General features: G+C 43.4%; 1 protein-coding gene across 1 annotated transcript in view; it reads left to right on the top strand.

Annotated features, from left to right (window-relative positions):
* COL5A2 (collagen type V alpha 2 chain) overlaps positions 1-23,985 on the top strand; it is a 260,308-nt gene that overhangs the window by 142,015 nt on the left and 94,308 nt on the right. Inside the window, exons 14-18 of the mRNA XM_044302642.1 lie at positions 1,577-1,630; positions 2,935-2,979; positions 8,290-8,343; positions 10,949-10,993; positions 14,523-14,576. Of these exons, the coding sequence (XP_044158577.1) occupies positions 1,577-1,630; positions 2,935-2,979; positions 8,290-8,343; positions 10,949-10,993; positions 14,523-14,576 (252 nt within the window). The remainder of the gene's footprint in view (positions 1-1,576; positions 1,631-2,934; positions 2,980-8,289; positions 8,344-10,948; positions 10,994-14,522; positions 14,577-23,985) is intronic.

The raw sequence follows: 23,985 nt of genomic DNA, 5'->3' as shown, positions 1-23,985 counted from the left end.
TGGGTGACGGGAAGCCAGATTCTCTGCTATGGGACCTCTCTCCAATTGATTTTGGTTAATTTTTATTTATTTAATTTTTATTTTAATTCATTTCCCTATCCACATTTGTTTGCAGGGGATTTACCTACATGTTGCTGCCTTTTGCAGCCCTCTAGCCCTTTCCTGGGCTGTTTTACAGCCTTTTTAGTGCCGAAAAGTTCGGGTCCCCATTGACTTCAATGGAGTTCGGGTTCGGGACGAAGTTCGGATCGGGTTCGGAACCCGAACCCGAACATTTTCGGGAAGTTCGGCCGAACTTCTCGAACCCGAACATCCAGGTGTTCGCTCAACTCTAGTCATCAGTATGTGATTGGTGGGGTCTGATACCCAGGACCACCATCAATCAGCTGTTTGAGAAGGGATCAGCTCTCCGGTGAGCGCCAGGGCAGTTTTTAACGCAGGGCAAAAGGGGCAGCTGCCCCAGTCCCAGTTGCTCCTGGGGACCCAAGGCATCTGCCTCTTGAGCTCCGCTGGACACTGGAGGACCTTTTATGGGTACATTCTTCATTAACTAAGTAGCAGGACATGTAGGGCATACATGGGGGATTTCCCTGCACTAACTATTATTTTTGGGCGCTGCTCCGTTGTGCCTCTGTGGCCCCTATTGCATTCTCCCATGCTGTATTAAGTAACAGCATCGGAACGAGACATCAGCTTTTCTATGTGGGCGTTCCTTCTCCTTCTGTCCTATCGCAGCGCAAAACGTCACAGCCAGGGAGAAAAAAAAAAAGACGTTCTGCGCTATAACCAGGGAGAAAGAACACCCAAAGAGAAAAGCTGATGTTTCCTCCCTGGTGTTCTGATGCTGTTACTTAGCATACACCGCGGGAGAATGTAACGGGGGCCACAACAGCGCAATGGAGAGTCGCCCAGAAATAGTATTAAGTGCAGGGAGATCCCCCATGTATGCCCTACATGTCCTGCTACTTAGTTAATAAAGTATTGACTCATGTTGTGTAAATCCCAGCGAGTGCTTGTGATAGTCTTCAATTCTTTATTTCATGTCAAAATAATACATATTACATAGACGCATTTCGGCCCGTCCAGCCTTCGTCAGCATGCTCTGGGTCTGAGTGCCAGCTATTTCCTGGATTCTTTAGACCCATGAATGCGGCAGTGGCACTTGTGTTCTCCCTCTTGCCCAGGGTCCAATCAATATTAAAGACGGCCCTGGTGAGTGCCAAAGCCTTCTCTGGGCTCATAGGACACAGTGTTGTACATAGTATAGCGGCTGTGCTTGGTATCACAGCTCAGCCCCATTCACTTCAATGGGGCTGAGCACTATGCCGAACATATATGGTACTGTGCTTGGTGAGCACAGAGAAGACTGGGGCGCTTACAGGAGCGCCATTGCCTTCCGAAACAACTTATCGACGGGGGTCCTGGGTGTCTGTAAACCCTTTTTAAATATCTGTCCCTTCTAACGTGGCATATGTAGGAGTTGTATTACTAATATTGTAAACTATTAATTCTAACTAAAGTTGAGTTACTGTATCTGAGGAAACAGTGTGGGAAATGATATTATGTTGCCTTTTAGGGTCATAAAGGACTGGATGGCCCAAAAGGAGAGCTCGGAGCAGCAGGAGCAAAGGTAAGAAGTTAATATATGCATGGCAACTAAATATTTTAATTGTAGAATTTTTGGAGGAAAAAAATATATCAGGAAAGTAGCCTAAGGCTACTTTTACACTTGCAGCAGAGTGATCCAACAAGCAATCTGCATGCAAACGGACAGCATTTGTAGACGGATACAAATGCATTACAAGAAAGGATCCATCTCTCCAGATGTCATCTGGAGAAATGGATCCGTTATATATTTTTTTTACATTTTTACCGGTCTGCGCATGCGCCGATCGGAAGGACGGATCCGAAATTGCGGTATTTTTAATGCCGCACTAATACATTTTAATGTAAATTAATGCCAGATATGGCATTCCGGCAACTGATCCGGAATTTTGGACGGAGGTAATGCTGCATTGAGCCCCTATGACAGAACTCAGTGCCGGAAAAGAAAAGCGCTAGTGTGAAAGTACCCTTAGAATAGATGAGGGCTTTTTTTGTAGAAAACCATGCACTAGAATATAGTAGAATCACATTAAAAGGGTTGTACCATAACCATGGACGACAGCTCATTGAAATGCAATATAATCAAGGGTTAATGTGCTAATCACAAATTCCTTAGCTAGGAAAAAATGGGCCTTGTTTAGAATATGGATAAAGATATGGTCTTGGGAAGTGCAACAAAATGTTGCCTGTGAAGTAACTCCACTATAACAAGGAACTACAAAAGGTTTCTGTGACCAAATTTGCATTTGCTTCCAGCATATACGTGATATGTCTTTCTTTATGATTGGAACACGTCATATTACACTATATTAAGCTCTCCTACTGCTATTTCATATACTGTAAATAAATGAAGCTGGGAAATATGCTTTGATTCCTGGCCAGTGAAGAACTTAAATATTTGTGATTTGAAATCAATAGACAAGGGAAACTCCATTAGCAGTTCCCAAAGTTCTTTTATTTTAACATCATGTATGCACTCGGAGGGCCCCACTGCTCGAATATCCACTGTTTTCTAGAATGGGGCCCCGAGCTCCTCTTCCTCCTAGCTGCATGGCAATCAAGCATGCATAGTGCAACTCCTTTCAAGGTCTATAGGACTGATGGAGAGAGCAGGGTGAATTCACACAGATTATCATTGCAGCCATACAACAAGTAGGAGCAGGGGTCTCTAGACCCTCATTTAGCAATCAGTTTGGACCCCAGTTATCAGTCATTTATCTCCTATTCTGTAGATAGACAATAAGTGTCACAACCTTATATCTTATCTGAATACATATTGTATTAACTGAGACAGTTACCTAACTACATATTCTTTACTGTATCATTTAGGGTGAAAATGGTCCTCCTGGTCCAATGGGTTTAAATGGCCCACCGGTAAGTTTGGAACAGCATATAAGCACATTGTGACAAGTTCTATTAATCTTGTTTTCCTATTTTTTTCCTATAATAGCCTAGAAGAATGCATGTACATATTTAGTGTAGTTGTTTAACTTGCTTTTTGACCCCTTTCAAACGAGCGAGTTCCATTCACCGGACTGGCAGCGCGAGTATGCAGCAGCTCCTGCCCTGACCTCCCAGCACTGATGGGGCCGCATAGCATTATAGTGATATATGATGCTATGTAACCTCTACAGTTATGGAATGTATTGTATAACACCGACAAAATGCTGTCAATGTTTTCCCATACATTCCAGACCTCTAAGGGTTATATAGCATCATAAATCCCTATACTGCTATGCCACCCAGTCAGTGCTGAGAGGTCAGGACGGGCACTCCTGCACACTCACGCTGCGAGTCTGGAGTGTGGAGCTCGCTTGTCTGAAAGGGGCCTTTGGGTGGTGATACATAAGATACCAACTTGAAAGCATGAACTTGGGACTTGGTAGTAATCTGCCATGATCCTATCACATGCCTTTAGTACCATTTTTCTTTTTTGAATTGGGGTGACTGTTAAAGGGGTATTCCCATCTTGCTACTTCATCCTCAATTGCTGCCAGCTAGCTGTTCACTTCCTGGTTTTCTGCTGCTAAGGCCGGCCACGCCTCCTTATGACATCACACTGAGAACTCAGTCCTTGCGTGCTAGTTCATGTAAAGAGTATGACCCTGTCTGTGAGGCCCCTCCCCCTGCTGGGGGAATCATCAGAGAGCCATGTGAAGTGAGCTCAGTGTACAGTAACAGGTTGCTCTTCTGCACAGTTTTACACATAAAATCTCAGTCTGATCTTTTACAAACCCATTCTATGCATCAAAAACTATAATTCCATATTATACATTAGCTCAAAAGCTTGACCAACCCCCACCCACCAGCACTTATGCAGATTTGTTTCCATTACAGCTGTACTCCAGTTGTGTGTAAACCTTACACTATGTATCTTTATAGATGCATATACAGCTCAGCTACATGTGTCTTCTCCAGTCCCCTAACATTACTTTGGCTAAGTGGCTTCCTATACAGCCCTGCTACATCTTTATTCTACTCCCCCACTAGCACTGTGTCTGAAAAGCTTCATATACAGCTCTGCTACATCTGTCTGCTTATGTCTTCACCCAGCACTATGTCAGAACAGCCACCTATTCAGTCTGCTACATCTGTTTCTCTCTTCCACCAGCATTGATGCTGACCCGCCAAATATACAGCTCTGCTACATCTGTCTATTTCCTTCCCCATTAGAAATGTGTCTGAACAGCAGCGTATTCAGCTCTGCTGCATCAGTTTCTCTCTTCCACCAGCATTGATGCTGACCTGCCACATATACAGCTCTAGTACATCTGTCTATTCCCTTCCGCACTAGAACTATGGCTGAACAGCAGCATATTAAGCTCTGCTACACCCATCAGCCCCCCATATGCCTCCATCAGCCCCCCATGTGCCTCCAACTGCCCCCATTCAAATTGCCCCCCCAAGTGCCTCCAACTGCCCTCATTCAAATATCCCCCCATTTGCCTCCAACTGCCCCCATTCAAATAGCCCCCCAAGTGCCTCCAACTGCCCCCATTCAAATAGCCCCCCAAGTGCCTCCAACTGCCCCATTCAAATAGACCCCCAAGTGCCTCCAACTGCCCCCATTCAAATAGCCCCCCAAGTGCCTTCAACTGCCCCCATTCAAATAGCCCCCCAAGTGCCTCCATATGCCCCCATAAAAATAGACTCCCAAGTGCCTCCATATGCCCCCATTCAAATAGCCCCCCCAAGTGCCTCCATATGCCCCCATTCAAATAGCCCCCCAAGTGCCTTCATAAGCCCCCATTCAAATAGACCCCCTAAGTAAGTGCCTCCATAATCCCCCATTTAAATAGCCCCCCAAGTGCCTCAAATAGTCCCTAATCATTGGTGGAATTGGTGGTGCATGTAAAAATAATACTTACCCACCACTTATGAAGTTGTCTCCCGGTGCTCCTCTCCGATGCTGTCCGGACTCGTCTCGGGCGGCCGCGCATGGCAGAACTATATTCTTTTGTGCTGCGTTGGAGCCCCGCATGCACGGCTCTCCTTTAGATGCTGCTAAAAAAAAATGGATCTGCGCATTCACGACCCATGGATGCGGCCGGCAAGCAGTGGCCGTATTAATGGGCCACGAAGATAAACAATGGATTTAGAAATTTAGATTTAAAAGAGAACGGTAGCTTTTTGATAATGATGCATATTTACATAAAATTTAAATGGGGGGTAAATATTTTAATCAAAGATGATTAATCAGATGGGAATACCCCTTTAAAGGGGAATTCCTATATCAGTCTTTCAAGGCAGAGATGGGAATAGCCAGTGCAAATACTGGCTACGAGTAGCTGAAGTTACAGAAATATCCAAGCCGACTGCGCTCCAATGTTTCTGTAAATCACATAGCAGTGAACACAAGCTATGCAAACAGCATAGCCCAGCAAGCCACACTCTTTGTGATAACTCAGAAGTTACTAAAACTGGGCTCGCTGTACTATCTGTTTTTGTAGCTCCAGTTCGAGGCTATTGGAGATATCGAAACAGCAGAGTGCAGTCAGCTCAGCCTTTTCTGGAGGTTCTCCTACCCCTGGCCTGTGCTTTACTCTTAGAATTCTTTAAACAACTGTAGCAAAGTTGGACTTGGCCCAGTATTTATTCAATTGGTTTATAGACCTAGGGAAAAAGCAGCTATGATATGAGTTTTGAGTTTCATCATAATGATATGATGCCATTCAAATGTAAAACATGAAAATGTAAAACAATAAAATAACCTGAGGAAAAGGAGAAGCATTTTTGTATATGTAACGCTGACTAGTGCTATTCTTGTGGTACAATTTGTTTCATCCTGGCTCAGCTCTATACATCTAAAAAATCTGAAGTTTATTTATTGATTTATTTTATGCACTTTATGCACAGCTCTTTACAGACATTAGCAATCAACTGTCCCCAACGGGGCTCACAATCTAAGGTCCCTATCAGTATGTCTTTGGAGTGTGGGAGGAAACTGGAGTACCCGGAGGAAACCCACGCAAACACGGGGAGAACATACAAACTCCCCCCAAAAAATATTTTAATAGTTCAGAAATTTTCCTCTCGCTTTCTAAAACTTAACATGGATAACACAGAATTGACCTGCCGCCTTTAACTCAAAAACATCTCCCACATCCGCACTTTCCTCAACTTTGAATCTGTGAACATGCCCTCATCATCTCCCACCTAGACTACTGCAACATCCTTCTCTGTGGCCATCTAGTTCCATCTAGCACTCTAAAACCCCTCCAATCTATCCTCAACTCTGCTGCCCGACAAATCCACCTCTCACCCTGTTACTCCTCTGCCTCTCCACTCTGCCAATCCCTTCACTGGCTCCCCATTGCCCAGTGAGTTCAAAAACTAACAAATACATACCTGTCCCCTCCCTACGTCTCTGAGCTACTTTAGATATATCCCCACACGCAATCTCCAATCCTCACAAGACCTCCTTCTCTCCTCTCCTTACCTTTTATCTTATCACCTCTTCCCACAATCGCCTCCAAGATTTCTCCTGTGCATACCCCACAGTCTGGAACTCGCTACCACAAAATATCACTCTCACCTATAGTGGATTCCTTCAAAAGAAACCTAAAAACCCACCTCTGATTGTGAGGCCCTCACAGGCAGGGCCCTCTCTCCTTCTGTACCAGTTTGTAATTTGTCTTGTTCATGCTTTGTGCAATTGTCTGCATTATGTACAGTATGTATACCCCTTTTCATATGTACAGCGCTATGGAATGGCGCTTTAATAATAAATAATAAATAGTTCAGAATATTTCGGAGCGCTGAAATACCTAATATGTTTATTTTTTTATTGTTAATATATTTTTGTATGTAAATTTGGGAAAGGGGGGCGATTTAAACTTTTAATATAATTTTTTTTTTTTATTCTTAATTTTTTTTTTAAGAACTATTAGACCCCTTAGGGCCCTAGTACATGGGATCTTTTGATACTCTCTCCTATTCACCCTAATATACTGTACATCTACTACGGTGAATATGATTTTTACACTCGCGTCCAGGCCGCAATGGCAACCAAACGGAGCCCGCGATTTCACTGCAGGGTCTCCGATCGTAAGGCAGAGGGAACTGCATCCCTCTGCTCTCACTCACAGGTGGCGTGATCAGCGTTGATTCTGGCACCTGAGGGATTAAATGACGGGGGTAGCGCGATCGGCCACTGCAGAGGCCTGCTCCATACATCCCCTGCACCACAGTGACGTACCGGTACGTGATGGTGGTTGAAGGGGTTAAATAACTAAACAACAAAATGAGCATAGAAATTGAGTCCTTAAAGGGGCTGTCTCAGTTTACTATTACTAAGGCGTGAGGGGACTAAGCCCTGACCAAAAGGTAGTCAAGGAAACAGTGGAGTTGCCACACATGCTTGACACCATCTGAAACAAATACGTTTATATTGGTCTCATCAGACCACAGGACATGGTTCCAGTGTGGGCTTTCTCATGATCTTTAGAAGAGGCTTCCTTCTGGGATATCAGCCATGCAAACCAATTTGATGCAGTGTGAGGTGTATGGTCTGAGCACTGACCCTCCCCCCCTTTAACCTCTGTAGCAATGCTGGCAGCACCGATACATCTATTTTGAAAAGACAACCTCTCGATATGATGCTGAGCATGTGCACTCAACTTCTTTGGTCAACCATGGAGAGGCCTGTTCTGTTCTGAGTGGAACCTGTCTTGTTAAATCACTGTATGGAGTTGGCCACTGTGATACAGCTCAATTTCAGGGTGTTGGCAATCTTCTTATAGCCTAGGCCATATGTAGAGCAACAATTCTTTTTTTCAGATCCTCAGAGAGTTCTATGCCATGAGGTGCCATGTTGAACTTCCAGTGACCAGTATGAGAGAGTGGGAGAGCGTTAACACCAAACTGTACACTGACTACTTTACATTGTATCAAATTGCCATATCTTCAGTGTTGTCCCATGAAAAGATAGAAGTAAATATTTACAAAAATGTTAGGGGTGTACTCACTTTGTGAGTGCATAGACCCCCCTAAAGTAGAGATCATGCATTTTTAACTTACATCTTTACTGAATCTGCATTTGTCTATTAGATAATTGCACTATCCAGGATTCCACAATATACCAGCACATTCTTATTCTTTTGCTATTTATATTTACATGTAAGAGCGTAATTAGACAGAAGCCAATGTAGTAACTATTTCTTATCAAAATTCTTAATTTTAAAGGGACCAAGAGGAATGCCTGGAGAAAGGGGACGTATTGGACCTCAAGGTACACCTGTAAGTATCAACTAATATGCATGATCATGGCATCATATAAAGAGAGGCACTGCCTCCTAGACATATTAGAAGCATTATTATAATACACCATTGTTCTCTCTGTTATCTGGAATTGAAAGAGTTATAAATTCCAAACTGTCCAGTAGGTAAAGCTGCTATTAGGCTTGTTCCTCATTAGTATGTTGTTTTAACCATTTCCATTACAGTGTGCACAGCTTAGAGGGAATGCAGATATGGATATAGCAGATGCTGTGCCTTTATACATGACACCTCTTAAGGAGCCAAGTAAACAGCATAGGTGTGGGGGGGGGGGGGTGCATGCAGTTTTACATAGCAAAAGTCAGTCTGTGTTCAGAGATAACTGATCACAGACTTTTAACCACTCAGATGTTGTGCTCACTTGCAACCATGGTATCTAAGTGGTCATTTAGTGAAAGCAAAATGTACCTAGCGACCAAATGGCCCCTCTTAGACAAGATCACAGGAGCTATTTGGATGCTATGGCAGCATTAGCTCTACCATAGTAAAGTTCCTAGTAAGCTCTGACTGTGGTAGGACATAATAGTATCAATAGACTACAATGGTAAGCCTTTACATTCTATGGTAGAAGCAATCTAATGGGCACATCTTAGAGTCCCTTAGGGGGAACTAAAAACAAAGTTTAAAAAAAGTGTTTAAAGACATAACAACGAATGAAAAAAATCTAATCATCCTCATTTTACATATAAAAATAAACAATAAAAAATAAACATAATCAGCATTGTTTGAAAATGGACACACTTAAAATATAAAAGGTATTTATTGTATATGGGGAACAGCTTAGTGGAAAAAATCTAAATAGTCCCTTTGCCTTCAGATCACTAGAAAGAACTACAGATTACCCAGCAAACACAGGGCCCTTGCACAATTCCACAATCAGTGTCTGCGGGTCACACCACTGCCTCCTCTTCCCCTGTGTTATGTGCTGGCCAATCCCTTGTCCAAACACAAGCCCAGATGCTTCCCGCCTTGCACCTGGACCTTCGCAAGCACCATCAGCTAGCACACCCACTTCTGTGTCCCAGCGCAGCGTACAGATGTCCATACCCCAGGCCTTTGAACGAAAGCGCAAATACCCAGCCACCCACCCACAGGCCATAGCACTAAATGCGCACCTTTTCAAATTGCTGGCCCTGGAAATGTTGCCATTTAGGCTTGTGGACACTGAGGCTTTCTGCAGCCTGATGGCGGTGGTGGTCCCTCGTTACTCAGTCCCCAGCCGCCACTATTTTTTCCAGAGTGCTGTCTCCGCCTTACACCAGCATGTGTCCCGTTACATTGCCTGTGCCCTGACCAACACAGTTATTGGGAAGGTCCACTTAACGACTAACAAATGGACAAGTGCTTGTGGCCAGAGATGCTACATTTCCCTGACGGCACACTGGGTGAACATTGTGGAAGCCGGGAGCAAGTCATACCCTGGGATGGCACAGGTGCTACCGACGGCAAGAATTGCGGGCCCTACTTCCATGAGGATTTCCGCCACCACCTACAATAGTGGCTGCAACCCCCCCCCCCGACCCCCTTCTACTCCACCTCCTCCTCCACTTCCACCTCTGATTTATCATCTTGCAGCACCAGTCAGCCATTAGTCAGTAGCTGGAAGCAGTATAGCACTGCAGTGGGGAAGCGGCAACAGGCCGTGCTTCAACTAATATGTTTAGGTGACAAACAGCACACCACTGCAGAGATGTGGCAGGGGATAAGAGACCAGACTGAGCTGTGGCTCCCGCCACTCAACCTAGAACCAGGCATGGTTGTGTCTGATAATGGCCGTAACTTGATGGCGGCTTTGACGCTCGGCAAGCTCACACGCATACCATGCCTAGCCCACGTGTTCAACTTAGTGCTCAGTGGTTTCTCAAAACCTACCCCAATTTGCCTGAGCTACTGGTGAAGGTGTGCCCATTTCCGAAACTTTGAGGAATCAACACAGATGGTAAGCGGCGATAACACTATTATCAGCATAACCATCCCACTTCTGTATCTACTGAAATGCTCGCTGCTCACAATGAAGGCGAACGCTTTGCATGTGTAAGAGGTGGAAATGGGGGAAGACAGTACTCAGGTTGATAGCCAGACCCCCCTCTGTTTATCTTCTCAGCGCAAATTGGGTGATGATGAGGAGGAACAGGAGACATTTGCCTCTGCTACAGAGGGTAGTACCCACAGCAGGTTTATTCCATCTGTTCAGCGGCGATAGGCCAAAGAGGAGGAAGAATATGAGGAGATTGAGAGTCATCCTCCTGATGAGGACAGCAAAGTCTTGTCTGTTGGGACTCTGACACACATGGCTGACTTTATGTTATGCTGCCTTTCCTGTGACCCTCGGGTTATATGCATTTTGGCCAACACCGATTACCGGTTGCTCACCCTTCTTTATTCAACCATTACACACAATGAGTGTTATGTTTCTTTTAGTATTATTACTACAATACATTGCTTTACAGAGAATTTGTGAAAATTACTTGGAATCTGTAAAGGAAATATGACACAACTCTTGATATTAGGGTGTCTTTAAATGTACATGTTCTGTCTAACTCAATGTTTTGTTTGATATTTCCAGGGTGCAAGAGGTGCCAATGGACTTGTGGGACCAGCTGGAGCAATAGTAGGTTACCATATGAGTTTCCTTTATTGATACCAGTAGGTTTGTTCTAAGAACAAAATAATTTTCATTAGTTTGGTTATTTTTTAGGGATTGTACATACTATTAAGGTTCAGCAACAAAGTAACACAGATATGATCGAATAAGTCCATGTATTGCTATCCTGCAGTTCTGATCCAGTGGAAGGGAAAAATAATTACTTGTTTACAACAACCAATCTCTAATTCAGTACATATAAGCTACAATATTTTTTCCAAGAACAGCATCCAGGGTCCTTTAAAATAGTTCTGGAAATTAACCATAGCAACAGCCTCTTGAAGCAAAAGAGAACTACCTTCTATGTTAACCTTATGTATATGTGTATTTAAGAAAAATATTCATGGATCATTTTTGTTGAAATGTAATTTTTGTACTTTGTGATTTTTGTGCTCCCACTGAGTCAGTGCACCTTAGCCTGCGTTTGCATGGGAGCTAGCAAACTGCTGGGTGTGGCATTATCACCATATGCTGTCAGAAAAGTTGGCACTGGGGCATGGATTTTCCTTGACCAGCGTATTGTCCAGTCGTTTTACCTCCCACTCTCCCCTCCTTCCCCAAATAAAGACACAACTCCACTGGTGGATTTTATTGGCCACAGCAGCCATTTATTTATTAATAATAATAATTTAAGCATAAATAACATATAACATAACCAATCCAAGGCCTTCCCACCTCAAGGCCCCCCGCCCAAGAAAAAACTTCCAGACCACAGAGAAACATGCCCAGCACGGAGAGGGTCCTTGGAGCCCCGTAAAACCTGGCGGATAACAGCCCGTGCCCTCAATTAAATTACCTCCAGCCGATAAACGCCAGCTTGGAGGCAGAACCGGGGGCAACAACCGTGGGGCAGATACCTGCCATATCACACCCAAACATCCAATACCTGGGGAGTCCAGAGCCCCTTTGGCTCCCTCCCCACCACGCCAAAGCCACCATAACCACCAACTCCAAGGGCCCACCCCCGCCATGGCCGCTATGACAATGCCGTCCCCGCTGGACCAAAATCCACCCATAAACCACATCAACCATGACCGCCGCTAGCTTCCCCACCCAACCAGCAGCCAACTAGGGGGGTCGGAGAGGGCTGCTGAAAGACTGTTGTCCCACACGAGATGACCCTGATCTCGCCTCCCCCTGCCCTTTTTAAACCCTACACTCCTCCCCTAACGTGCCCCCACCCCCCATCCTTTCAATACCCTTTAACCCTAAGCCTCCCAACTCACTCCCTCCAAACGCCTGTCATGCCAGGCCTACCCCCAGTCTTGCAGCCTTAAGTCCAGCCTGTGCTGGATGTTAGCTTGGAGGAGTAAATGTCAGTCAGCCAGGGCAGGAGCCCTACACTTATGTGACTATGAGTGTTGTAGTACTCAGACATTGGGCCCCAATGCTAGTAGATGGGGTTGAGGCACATCTATAAAAGAGTGGGTGTTTGTACTGAGAACATAATGTGCCAGAGACACCTTCTCAGTGACTGAGCAGAAGGAAACCTTAATTCAGCCACTGAGGAGAAAGCTAGTGAGTTAGGGAGACAATTGTGAGCGATGAAGAAGCTAAAAGAAGTGGCGTACTGTTAAGTTTAAAAAAATCAGCTGTAGAAAGACCCAGTGCATACTAGCAGTGGGGTGTTTGGATCCAAGGAGATAGATTGCATAGTGAGGCCTAAGAGATGTCACTTAGTGAAGCCAGAGGGCTTGTGAGTCTGCTGACATAATATTATGTGTGGAAGTTCCTGTGTGCAGAGAAAACATAGCCCGGTTATCAAGAGTAGTGCCGAATGGTTACCCAGAAAGCCAAAAAAGACAGTGTGCATGTAAGTGGGAAAGGGTTATAGGAGATGGAAACATGTCTGCACGTGGTTATAGCAAAGGACTAATATTTGAAGCTAACCCTACTCTTGCAAGCAGAAAGGCACAACTATGACTTCATCTCATGTTACAGTTTTGAGTTGTGAAAGCATATTGGCCTAGATTTTCTAATCAGTTAGATGACGTAAACTTAGGCAATCTAGACTTGAACAAGAATTATCACAGTGGCTAAATCTATGTCAACTATTGATTGGCTTACTGTGAGGCAGAATTTTACTCCAGAACTGTGGCGTAGAACAGCAATTCATAAGCTAATAGGGGATATTTAGGGGGAATTTATCATGAAGGGAATACAGTATTGAAGTCAGTCTTGCTTGACTCTGAATGGAGTACTTTATGACATATTTATCAAAAGTCACATATTGTTTGATAAATTTGTCTTATCCTTAAAGTAGAACTCCCGCTAAAAATGTTATTCTCTGGCCTGTTAGGAAGGTGCATGATGTAATCTATAGTGAATGTAATCTTCTCATCAGTGACTGTATTTGTGAGGTATCTTCTCCCTTCTGATTGTAGCTGTGTGATGTGATCAACTCTTTGATCTCTAACACAGGACAGGAAGTCTGTTACTTTTCTATTCATTGCTATGAGACTGACATTGAGGCTCCCATAGGAATACATAAAGAAACTGACTGTCCATACATAAGATGCTGTGTCAGTTGGAGAGTCTGGTTGCTGGTCACATAACACAGATGAGAAGAATTAGGGTGGTATAACTAGCAAATACAGACACTGGTAAGAAAATTACAGTCACTACAGATTATATCATGTACCTTTCTAGCAGGTCAGAGAATAAAATTTTTTGCGGGAGTTCTTCTTTAAACCTAACACTTATCTACAAAAGCTACTCCAGCTTTCCTACTCCACCCTCCTCCTGGAGTGCGATTGCGAGTTTTTTAAAAAGTGGTAAATCTGGAGTGAAACTCATTAACATAACCAACCATGCCCACTTCCCATCCATATTTCAAAACTGGAGTGAGTGGTGTAAAAATGCAAAAAGTCACAAAAAATTTGGGCAAATGAGCCTAAAAAGTTGCAAAAGGCTCTTTTTGAAGCCAGAGTTGTGGAGTAAAGGTATGATAATTCAGAGCCCTGGTGTTTTAAAAAAGATTTAAGCCAATTCTAAGTGTGAAAGTAGCTTTAGACGGGTCCGTCCAGACTTTACATTGAAAGTCAATGGGGGGCGGATCCGTTTGAAAATTGAGCCATATTGTGTCAAATTCAAACGGATCTGTCCCCATTGACTTACATTGTAAGTCTGGACGGATCCTGCCAGACTGATGCATTCTGAGCGGATCCGAATCCACTCAGAATGCATTAGGGCTGGACGGATGCATTCGGGGCCGCTTGTGAGAGCCTTTAAACAGAACTCACAAGCGGAGACCCGAACGCTAGTGTGAAAGTAGCCTAATACTGCAACAAGGCGGCAGTATTTTGTGCTGCAATGTGGTACTTGGTTCTACCCCACCTACTTCTGTTGTCCCTGACTACTCATGTTATCCAGCCTTCTGTCAATTTGGACCCGCCAACATGTGGCCACTTTTTCCAGGGCCACTTTACGTTCCCAGTCTGCCCCTGAATGTAATATTTAAGTTTTTATGATAAACAATATTTTTTTTATTTACTAGGGTCCAATAGGCTTGAGTGGTGCCCCTGGATTTCCTGGTATCCCTGGTATGAAGGTAAGATGCCGTTTTAAAGCTTTACTTTTCTGCTCATATCTGAACACTCACAGATAATTATGTTTAGTGTTGAGCAAATAAAAGTCCACAAAGTGGACCTCGATCAGAATTTCAGGAAAAATTTGATTAGCTATGAAGCTGAATTTCCTCATGCCTCGTGGTAGTGAATCGATTTTCCCTGAAATGGTGTAAAAAACAAAAAAAATAATAATACTTACCTCATCCATTTGTTTGCGATGGGCCGGCCACTGCCATCTTGATTGAATATCTCCCACCAAATCCCGTGATGCATCATGATGTATGACGCCCACCACGCTGGCCAATGTGATGACGTCATCACGGGCCGCGCAAGATTTTGCACCAGAACTTCAATCAAGATGGTGACAGCTAGCCCGTCGTGAACAAGCAGATTAGTTAAGTATGATGTAACTTTGTATTTTTTATTTTACACTGCATGATTACTTTCAGATGAGGGGTACAGTGACGGGGAGCGGCGCAATTGCTGCTCTCAGTCATTGCACCCATTACTTACAAAGAAATTCACTTCATGATGAAGTAATTGATCACAAAGCAAAATTATTTTTGTTAAATTCAGCGAAGCAGCCAAATTGAATTTTTGAATACGTCTCTCATCTCTAATTATGTTCAACAAAATCTGTGTTACTGTATTGAATTTTTTCCTATTATAGAGGTGCTGTATTCATACTGTATAATAATTTACAGTCATTAATAAATTGAACAGCATGTTAAGGTATATGAACTTTACAAAAGTGGAACTTCCTCTGGACAGCTGAATGTCTGCATGTAATATTTTGTAGTATTGTATGGCTGAGGTAATGTACATAGTAAATCATCTGTTTGCAGGATGTGAGAGGTAATAAGGGCAATTCATACCCCTTTCAATTATAAATCTACTTTCAAGTCCACCCCTTTCAATTATAAATGTAGTTCAAGGACAACTGTATCTACTTACATGAGGTGCTTTTGTGAATTTGGCAGAAAATCAGTGGGTCGCTTGTGGTGTATAGATGTGCAATACATTTATGTCTGCAGGTGATACTTAGTCTCAAAGATGGAGACAGCTGCAACTGAAAATGTTACAGTTGGCAGAGTCTAGTTCTTTATTTGCCACCAAATAATAAGCTGCAGACTGTTTTATACAATACAACTTTTCATTCATTTTAATAGTGTGTAATCAGTTTGTTTGTCATGCATCTTTGGCTATATAAAATTCCCAAAAGCTTATAAAAGAACTGGAATGAACATTGTTTGGCATAGTAAATGGGAACACTATTAAATACCCTAAGGAGGCATCTACTTGTTCAAGGAAAGATATCTCTGGGACCTATTTTGAAGAAAATTTAGGAAATTGCTAAGAACTGATCTGACCTAGAATTAATGGTTTAAGATGTTCATCTTACTATACTATACTGTATATAAACTATAGTTATCTGACGTAATAGAAACTGGAGTAAAAAACATTGCTTTCTTTATTGACTTCTATATAATACATGTAATATTCATTTATGAAGGGACAACATCAGATCTTGTGAATCTAATGTAAAGAAGTGCTGCATTTTAGATGTCACTTTATATGTCATACATCAAATATAGGCAGACCACGCAGCTGCTATGGGGCTTGTGAGGGCCTGCAGTGGAGAATAGGCCCCAAATTACCTTCAATACTGTCTCCCATCCAGCTTCAGTCAGGAATTCCTATTGTCAATGGAAAAAGCTAAAGGACGATCATAGGTCCTGTATATCTAGTAATTGAAATGCACAGATAATAGTGTACGTCCCATGTTAGAACAGTGCATCTGCCAGGACCTGTGAGGACATCATCTTCAGCATCATAAGTCCTGCATGATCTAGCAAAGGAACTGCACCAAGAACAGTGTAGTTCCAAGGTTAGAAGGGTGCAACTGCCAGGACCTGTGGCGACGTCATCACATGTCCTTTAACCCCTAACAGTAGGGATTAGAAGTGCACAATGTGCTCTGCATTGATCCATTGACTGGAATGGAGTGGTAAGAGGAGGTCCTCCACTTTATCTTAATTTGCCCCCCCACATACACGTCTTGTTTTTACTCATTGCTCACTCATATATAATACTGAAGACAGTTACAATCGCCATTACCTCATGTACCTCACACACAGTGACCATAATGTAGAAGTCAAAAGAGGAAAGACAAGAAATGAATCACACATCCTTCTGCTATGCTTTGATCTAATCCCTGCTATTTTAGCAGAAAACAGCACTAAATAGCGCATGTGTACCGCCTCCTGTGCTAAATGAGGCATTAGTGTACATTTTGATCAAAAGGCATAAGCCCACTCACCATAATGTATAATGGTATTTTTGTATATGCTGCATCAATTATACCTTGTATGTCTCATATCAGTGCACTGCTAATTTTTCAAACTGGTGTAAAGTAGAACTGGCTTAGTTGCCCATAGCAACCGATCAGATTCCTCCTTTCATTTTCCAAGGAGCTGTCCAGAGTGAAAGGTGTCTGTAAAGCGCTGCAGAATATAGTAGCGCTATATAAGTGCATAAAATAAATAAACCCCTATATATCTATACCCACTATATATATATATATATATATATATATATATATATATATATATATAAAGTACAGACCAAAAGTTTGGACACACCTTCTCATTCAAAGAGTTTTCTTTATTTTCATGAATTGTAGATTCACACTGAAGGCATCAAAACTATGAATTAACACATGTTGAATAATATACATAACAAAAAAGTGTGAAACAACTGAAAATATGTCATATTCTAGGTTCTTCAAAGTAGCCACCTTTTGCTTTGATTACTGCTTTGCACACTCTTGGCATTCTCTTGATGAGCTTCAAGAGGTAGTCACTGAAATGGTCTCCCAACAGTCTTGAAGGAGTTCCCAGAGATGCTTAGCACTTGTTGGCCCTTTTGCCTTCACTCTGCGGTCCAGCTCACCCCAAACCATCTCGATTGGGTTCAGGTCCAGGGACTGTGGAGGCCAGGTCATCTGGCACAGCACCCCATCACTCTCCTTCATGGTCAAATAGCCCTTACACAGCCTGGGGTCATTGTCCTGTTGAAAAATAAATGATGGTCCAACTAAACGCAAACCGGATGGAATAGCATACCGCTGCAAGATGCTGTGGTAGTCATGCTGGTTCAGTATGCCTTCAATTTTGAATAAATCCCCAACAGTGTCACCAGCAAAGCACCCTTCACACTATCACACCTCCTCCTCCATGCTTCACGGTGGGAACCAGGCATGTAGAGTTCATCCATTCACCTTTTCTGCGTCGCACAAAGACACGGTGGTTGGAACCAACGATCTCAAATTTGGACTCATCAGACCAAAGCACAGATTTCCTCTGGTCTAATGTCCATTCCTTGTGTTCTTTAGCTCAAACAAGTCTCTTTTGCTTGTTGCCTGTCTTTAGCAGTGGTTTCCTAGCAGATATTTTACCATGAAGGCCTGATTCACACAGTCTCCTCTTAACAGTTGTTCTAGAGATGTGTCTGCTGCTAGAACTCTGGGTGGCATTGACCTGGTCTCTAATCTGAGCTGCTGTTAACCTGCGGTTTCTGAGGCTGGTGACTTGGATGAACTTATCCTCTGCAGCAGAGGTGATTCTTGGTCTTCCTTTCCTGGGGCGGTCCGCATGTGAGCCAGTTTCTTTCTAGTGCTTGATGGTTTTTGTGACTGCACTTGGGGACACTTTTAAAGTTTTCCCAATTTTTCGGACTGACTGACCTTCATTTCTTAAAGTAATGACGGCCTCTCATTTTTCTTTACTTTTTGCTGCTTTTTTCTTGCCATAATACAAATTCTAACAGTCTATTCAGTAGGACTATCAGCTGTGTATCCACCTGACTTCTCCACAACGCAACTGATGGTCCCAACCCCATTTATAAGGCAAGAAAACCCACTTATTAAACCTGACAGGGCACACCTGTGAAGTGAAAACCATTTCAGGTGACTACCTCTTGAAGCTCATCAAGAGAATGCCAAGAGTGTGCAAAGCAGTAATCAAAGCAAAAGGTGTCTACTTTGAAGAACCTAGAATATGACATATTTTCAGTTGTTTCACACTTTTTTGTTATGTATATAATTCCACATGTGTTAATTCATAGTTTTGATGCCTTCAGTGTGAATCTACAATTTTCATAGTCATGAAAATAAAGAAAACTCTTTGTATGAGAAGGTGTGTCCAAACTTTTGGTCTGTACTGTATATATATATATATATATATATATATATATATTATATACAGCAGTGTACAGATATATAGTATATACAGCAGTGTACTGATATATGAGGTATAATAGATGTGTGTACAGATATATAGTATATATATATATATATATATATATATATATAGCAGTGTACTGAGCTATGAGGTATAATAGATGCAGGGTGTACAGATATACAGTATATACAGCAGTGCACTGATATATGAGGTATAATAGATGCAGGGTGTACAGATATACAGTATATACAGCAGTGCACTGATATGTGAGGTGCGAAGTATAATAGATGCAGGGTATACAGATATATAGTATATATAGCAGTATATTGATATGTGCAGGCAAACCTGAAAAACCTTCAGGTCATATTTTCAGCCACCAAATACAAACTATGAGTGCACAAATAGTCCCACAACCTGGACAGTGATATACCAGAGGTAGATCAGTGGCAAAAAATTCCACAAAAATAATGCATTTTAATCAGTGGCCATTTTTATGCATCTTAAAGGGAAACTCTCAAAAATGTGCCCTGCTGGAGCCTAGAAATTTTTTATTTCCTATCGGTTTGATGTATACAAATGTACAGCACTCCGCGTTTTTGTAACCTGCAGTGTCCATAAAAAAATGCATACGTTAACGCAATTTATTTTTCTACCATGGAACTGTATGGTGAACGGATGCCACTGTACGGTATCAGTCTGAGACATCTGTTAATGCATACATTTTTGGTTTGCATTAAATGGATGGCAAAAATAGGATGTGAACCTAGTCCTATTGTCAGAATAAGCATTAGTACACAGTGGAGCAGCGTGGCGGAGAGGGGAGGCCGCCATGTACTTACAGAGCGCTACCTGGTCCTGGTGGTCAGGAATGAGGACTGTGTTTCCTAAGGATCATTTTCTACTGGGAAATAGAGTGCACAGTATAATTCACTAGAATCTATATAATATAAAGTTTGCCCTACCCCTGAATAATAATACAATTAGGTGGTCATTTATTATATAGAAATACGTCAGCGTATTTCTGACACAGATTCTGGCGCAAAGGTCCTTAGCACCACAATCTGCATATTTTTCCCGCTCATGCCAGGTCTAAAAAATGATGGCGTGGGCAGGGAAAGGGATACAGTTATGGCCATCCAGTTATTGGATACCACTGCCATACATTGACCGGATAACACCTCTGTACAGTGACCGGATAGCACTGCCATACCGTGACTGGATAAAAGGGTATAAGAGGGAACAGTACAGGGAATGACTAGGAGCACTGCACAGGGTATGGTAAGGGGCACAATGCAGGGTATAAGGGGGCAAAGTACGGGGTGGGGGGCACAGTCACATGACCCTGTGAATTAGAAGGTCCTTATGGTGAGTTTGGTTCATATGCCACCAACTGTCAGCCAGTACAGGCCTAATTAGGCAATAGGCATTCAGCTGACAGCAAACAACTTTGGATTCTGTGACTGGAGGTACATTAGGCGGTCACAGGATAAAAATGTAACTGTTGGCCAGTACAGGCCCCAAAAATTTGCCAATAGGCATTTACCTGAAGGCCAAAACTTTGGATTCTGTGGCTGGAGGTGCATTAGGTGGTCACAAGATAAAAATGTAACTGTCGGCCAGTACAGGCCCCAAAAATTAGGCAATCACCTGACTTTTATGCCGCTGTATATACATAAGACAAGGACCATTTTTGTTCTAGGTGGAGGCGGATATGTGTGGGCTGGCTTGAGGAAATTCAATTACACATGGTCATCACAGGTAGTGAATTCCTCATAAGTTTATGCCGCATTCATTTAAAAAAAAAAAGAGCTAGTCGAGGGCACTTATTAGTCACGATCCACCAACCTGCACTAAACGTCCTTTTGGACAGAACACTCTACGAGGGGCAAGCCAAGAGTTCCATGGCAAATTGTGCTAGCTCTGGCCACAGGTAAAGCCTACGCACCCAGTAGTCAAGGGGTTCCTCGCTTCTCAGAGCATCCACATTGGCCTTTAACCCGATGTAGTAGGACACCTGTCGGTCTAGGCCAGGCATCCTCAAACTTAGGCCCTCCCCTAAATCAGTATTTGGCGAAAAACAGGTGTATGGCACCCCTCAATCTGGATTTTGTGGAAGAAGGTTTATGGCACCCCTCAATTAGTACTTGGCGGAAACAGATATATTGCACCCCTCAATCAGTAGTTTGTGGAAGCAGGTGTATTGCAGCCCTCAATCAGTATTTGGTGGAAGAAGGTATATGGCACCCGTCAATCTTTATTTGGCAGAAACTGGTATATAGCACCCCTCAATCAGTATTTGACGGAAACAGGTGTATAGCGCCCCTCAATCAGGATTTTGTGGAAGAAGGTATATAGCACCCCTCAATTTGTATTTGGCAAAAAACAGGTATATGGCACCCCTCAATCAGTATTTTATGGAAGAAAGTTTATGGCACATCTCAATCAGTATTTGGCGGAAACAGGTATATAGCACCCCTCAATCAGTATTTGGGAGAAACAGGTATATGACACCCCTCTAACAGTATTTTGTGGAAGCAGGTGTATCGCAGCCTTCAATCAGTATTTGGTGGAAGAAGGTATATAGCAATAGCACCCCTCAATCAATATTTTGTGGAAGAAAGTTTATGGCACATCTCAATCAGTATTTGGCGGAAACAGGTATATAGCACCCCTCAATCAGTATTTGGGAGAAACAGGTATATGACACCCCTCTAACAGTATTTTGTGGAAGCAGGTGTATCGCAGCCTTCAATCAGTATTTGGTGGAAGAAGGTATATAGCAAATGCACCCCTCAATCAGTATGTTGTGGAAGAAGGTATATAGTAGAGATGGCCTCACGGTTCGCCCGGCGGTCGTTTCGCAGCGATATTCGCGCCCGCCATATTATTTTATCTTCTTTGTGAAGAACTTTGACCCATGGCACATCCATCAGGTGGTACAGGACAGCCAATTGAGATGTTTCAGCACATGGACATACCCCCTAGCTTATAAATAAACCTGATCTGGGCGCCATTTTACATTCAGTCTTTTGCCAGTGTATGGAGAGGTTGCTGTGTGGAGCAGGGACAGACCTTATCAATAGGTGTGCTATTGATAAGTGTGACATACTGAGGGGTGTAATGTACTTATAATATACTTTCTAACATAGAAAGTATATTATAGTGCAATTGTATTGTGCAGCAGTTGTGTACGGTTCTGCTGCGATACTGCAGCCACACAGAGTGACAAACGCTATTGGAACAAATCATTTCTACTAGTGTAATTTACCAGTTGCCCCCCAAAAAAAAAATATATGATTGAGGCAGGGGTGTTATATACCAATAATATACTTTCTATATAGTGAATTTAAGTAGTTCAGCATTTGTCAGCGGTTTTGCTGTGTTACCACATCTACACAGAGTGAAAAACACTATTTGAAGAAATAATTTCTACTGGTGTGATTTACCAGTTGCCCCCCCCCCCCCCAAAAAAGCTGATTGATGCAGGGGTGTGATATACCTTCTTCCACAAATACTGCTCTTCAATAGGGACACACCAGACTTGGTAGAGTGGCTCACTCAGCCTTCCGCTTCTGCACCCTCCTCATCTTCTATATCTGCACCCTCTTCACTCTCTGCTGTGTGCACCCCCAAATACACCACCACCACCATATCCGCTCTGCTTGAGTCAGAGGAATTATTTTCCTATCCATTACAAGACCTTACTAATGTTCAACCATTATTGGCATCGGATCAGGAAGAGGAGGCATCAACGGTCACCACCCAGCAGTCTGACGACAGTACCCAGATCAGACCAATGAGGGTGGTCCCCACTATTGCTGCCTACTCCGAGATGTCTAATGTAAGTGGTGGTGAAGGTGCCGAATCCGATGATGATGTGTCGATGGACATCATGTGGTTGCCCACAAGAGAGGAAGAGGAGGGGAGTTCAGAGGGAGAGATGGACAGCAGATAGGGAGGAGAAGGAGGAGAAGCAGGCAAAAATCTGACTGCTAATGTATCTGGAACGAGCTATCCACCATGCACGGTCACTTCTGGCGCTCCCAGGACGCCGGCACAGGGCTCCGCAGTGTGGGCTTTTTTTAACGTGTCCACTGCTGACAATAGTGTTGCCATCTGCAGCCTGTGCTGTCAACGCATAAGTCGCGGTAAGCCCAACACTCACCTAGGGACGACCACCTTAAGAATGCATCTGGCCTCCCATCACCGAGCCCAGTGGGAGCAACACCATCAGGACCCACAAAGCCACACTCCCGGCGCTCCTTATCCTGCCTCTTCTCCTTCTCCTCTCTTCTCCCAATTGTCCTCCACTCCACCTTCCACCGTGCCATCATCGCATTCATCTGGTAAAAGGCAGGCTTCCTTGCCCCAAATGTTAGAGCGAAAAAAAGATGATGCCGGATAACCCTCTTGCCCAACGGCTGACCGCTGGCTTGTAAGAATTGCTAGCCCAACAACTACTGCCATATAAACTGGCCTTTAGAAAATTTGTGGCCATTGTAACACCGCAATGGAAGGTCCCCAGAAGGAAATATTTCTCCCAGTAGGACATCCCAGAGCTATATGGCCAAGTTCAGCGGCAAGTGAATGTATCACTGGCATACAGTGTTAATGCCAAGATACATCTGACCACAGAAACGTGGTCTAGCAAACACGGGCATGGAAGGTACATAACTTTTACTGCCCACTGGGTAAACCTTCTGACGGCCGTCACGCATGCAACCCATGACACCCATGTAGATTTGGTGTTACCGCCACGGATTGCATGCAGGCCTGCTTCTTCTCCTCCTCCAGCTTCCCTCTCCTCCTCTGCTGACTCCTCCTTTTCCCCTCTACTACCATCTCTTCCGCTGTGCTCCCCAAGCTCCCCAGAACCTATTCGACGTGCCAGGTCAGACATTGCCATGCTCTGCTGCGTCTGTTGTGCCTGGAAGCCAAGAGCCACACCTGTCCTGCACTCCTTTCAATATTGCGGTCACAGGCCGATTAGTGTCTAACCCCGTTCAATTTGACAGTTGGTAAAGTGCTGTGCAACCACAATGCCAATTGGCTGAGCGTGCTGAAACAGGGCAAAATGACACGTGTTGTGCATGGCACACGTCCTGAACCTAGTCGTACAGCGATTCGTTGCCAAATACCCCGGGGTCCA

Source organism: Bufo gargarizans, chromosome 8 (genome assembly GCF_014858855.1).
Source record: "Bufo gargarizans isolate SCDJY-AF-19 chromosome 8, ASM1485885v1, whole genome shotgun sequence".
Lineage (NCBI taxonomy): Eukaryota > Metazoa > Chordata > Amphibia > Anura > Bufonidae > Bufo > Bufo gargarizans.
The sequence above is the reverse complement of the archived record's forward strand: the minus strand, read 5'-3'. Positions and strand labels throughout refer to the sequence as shown.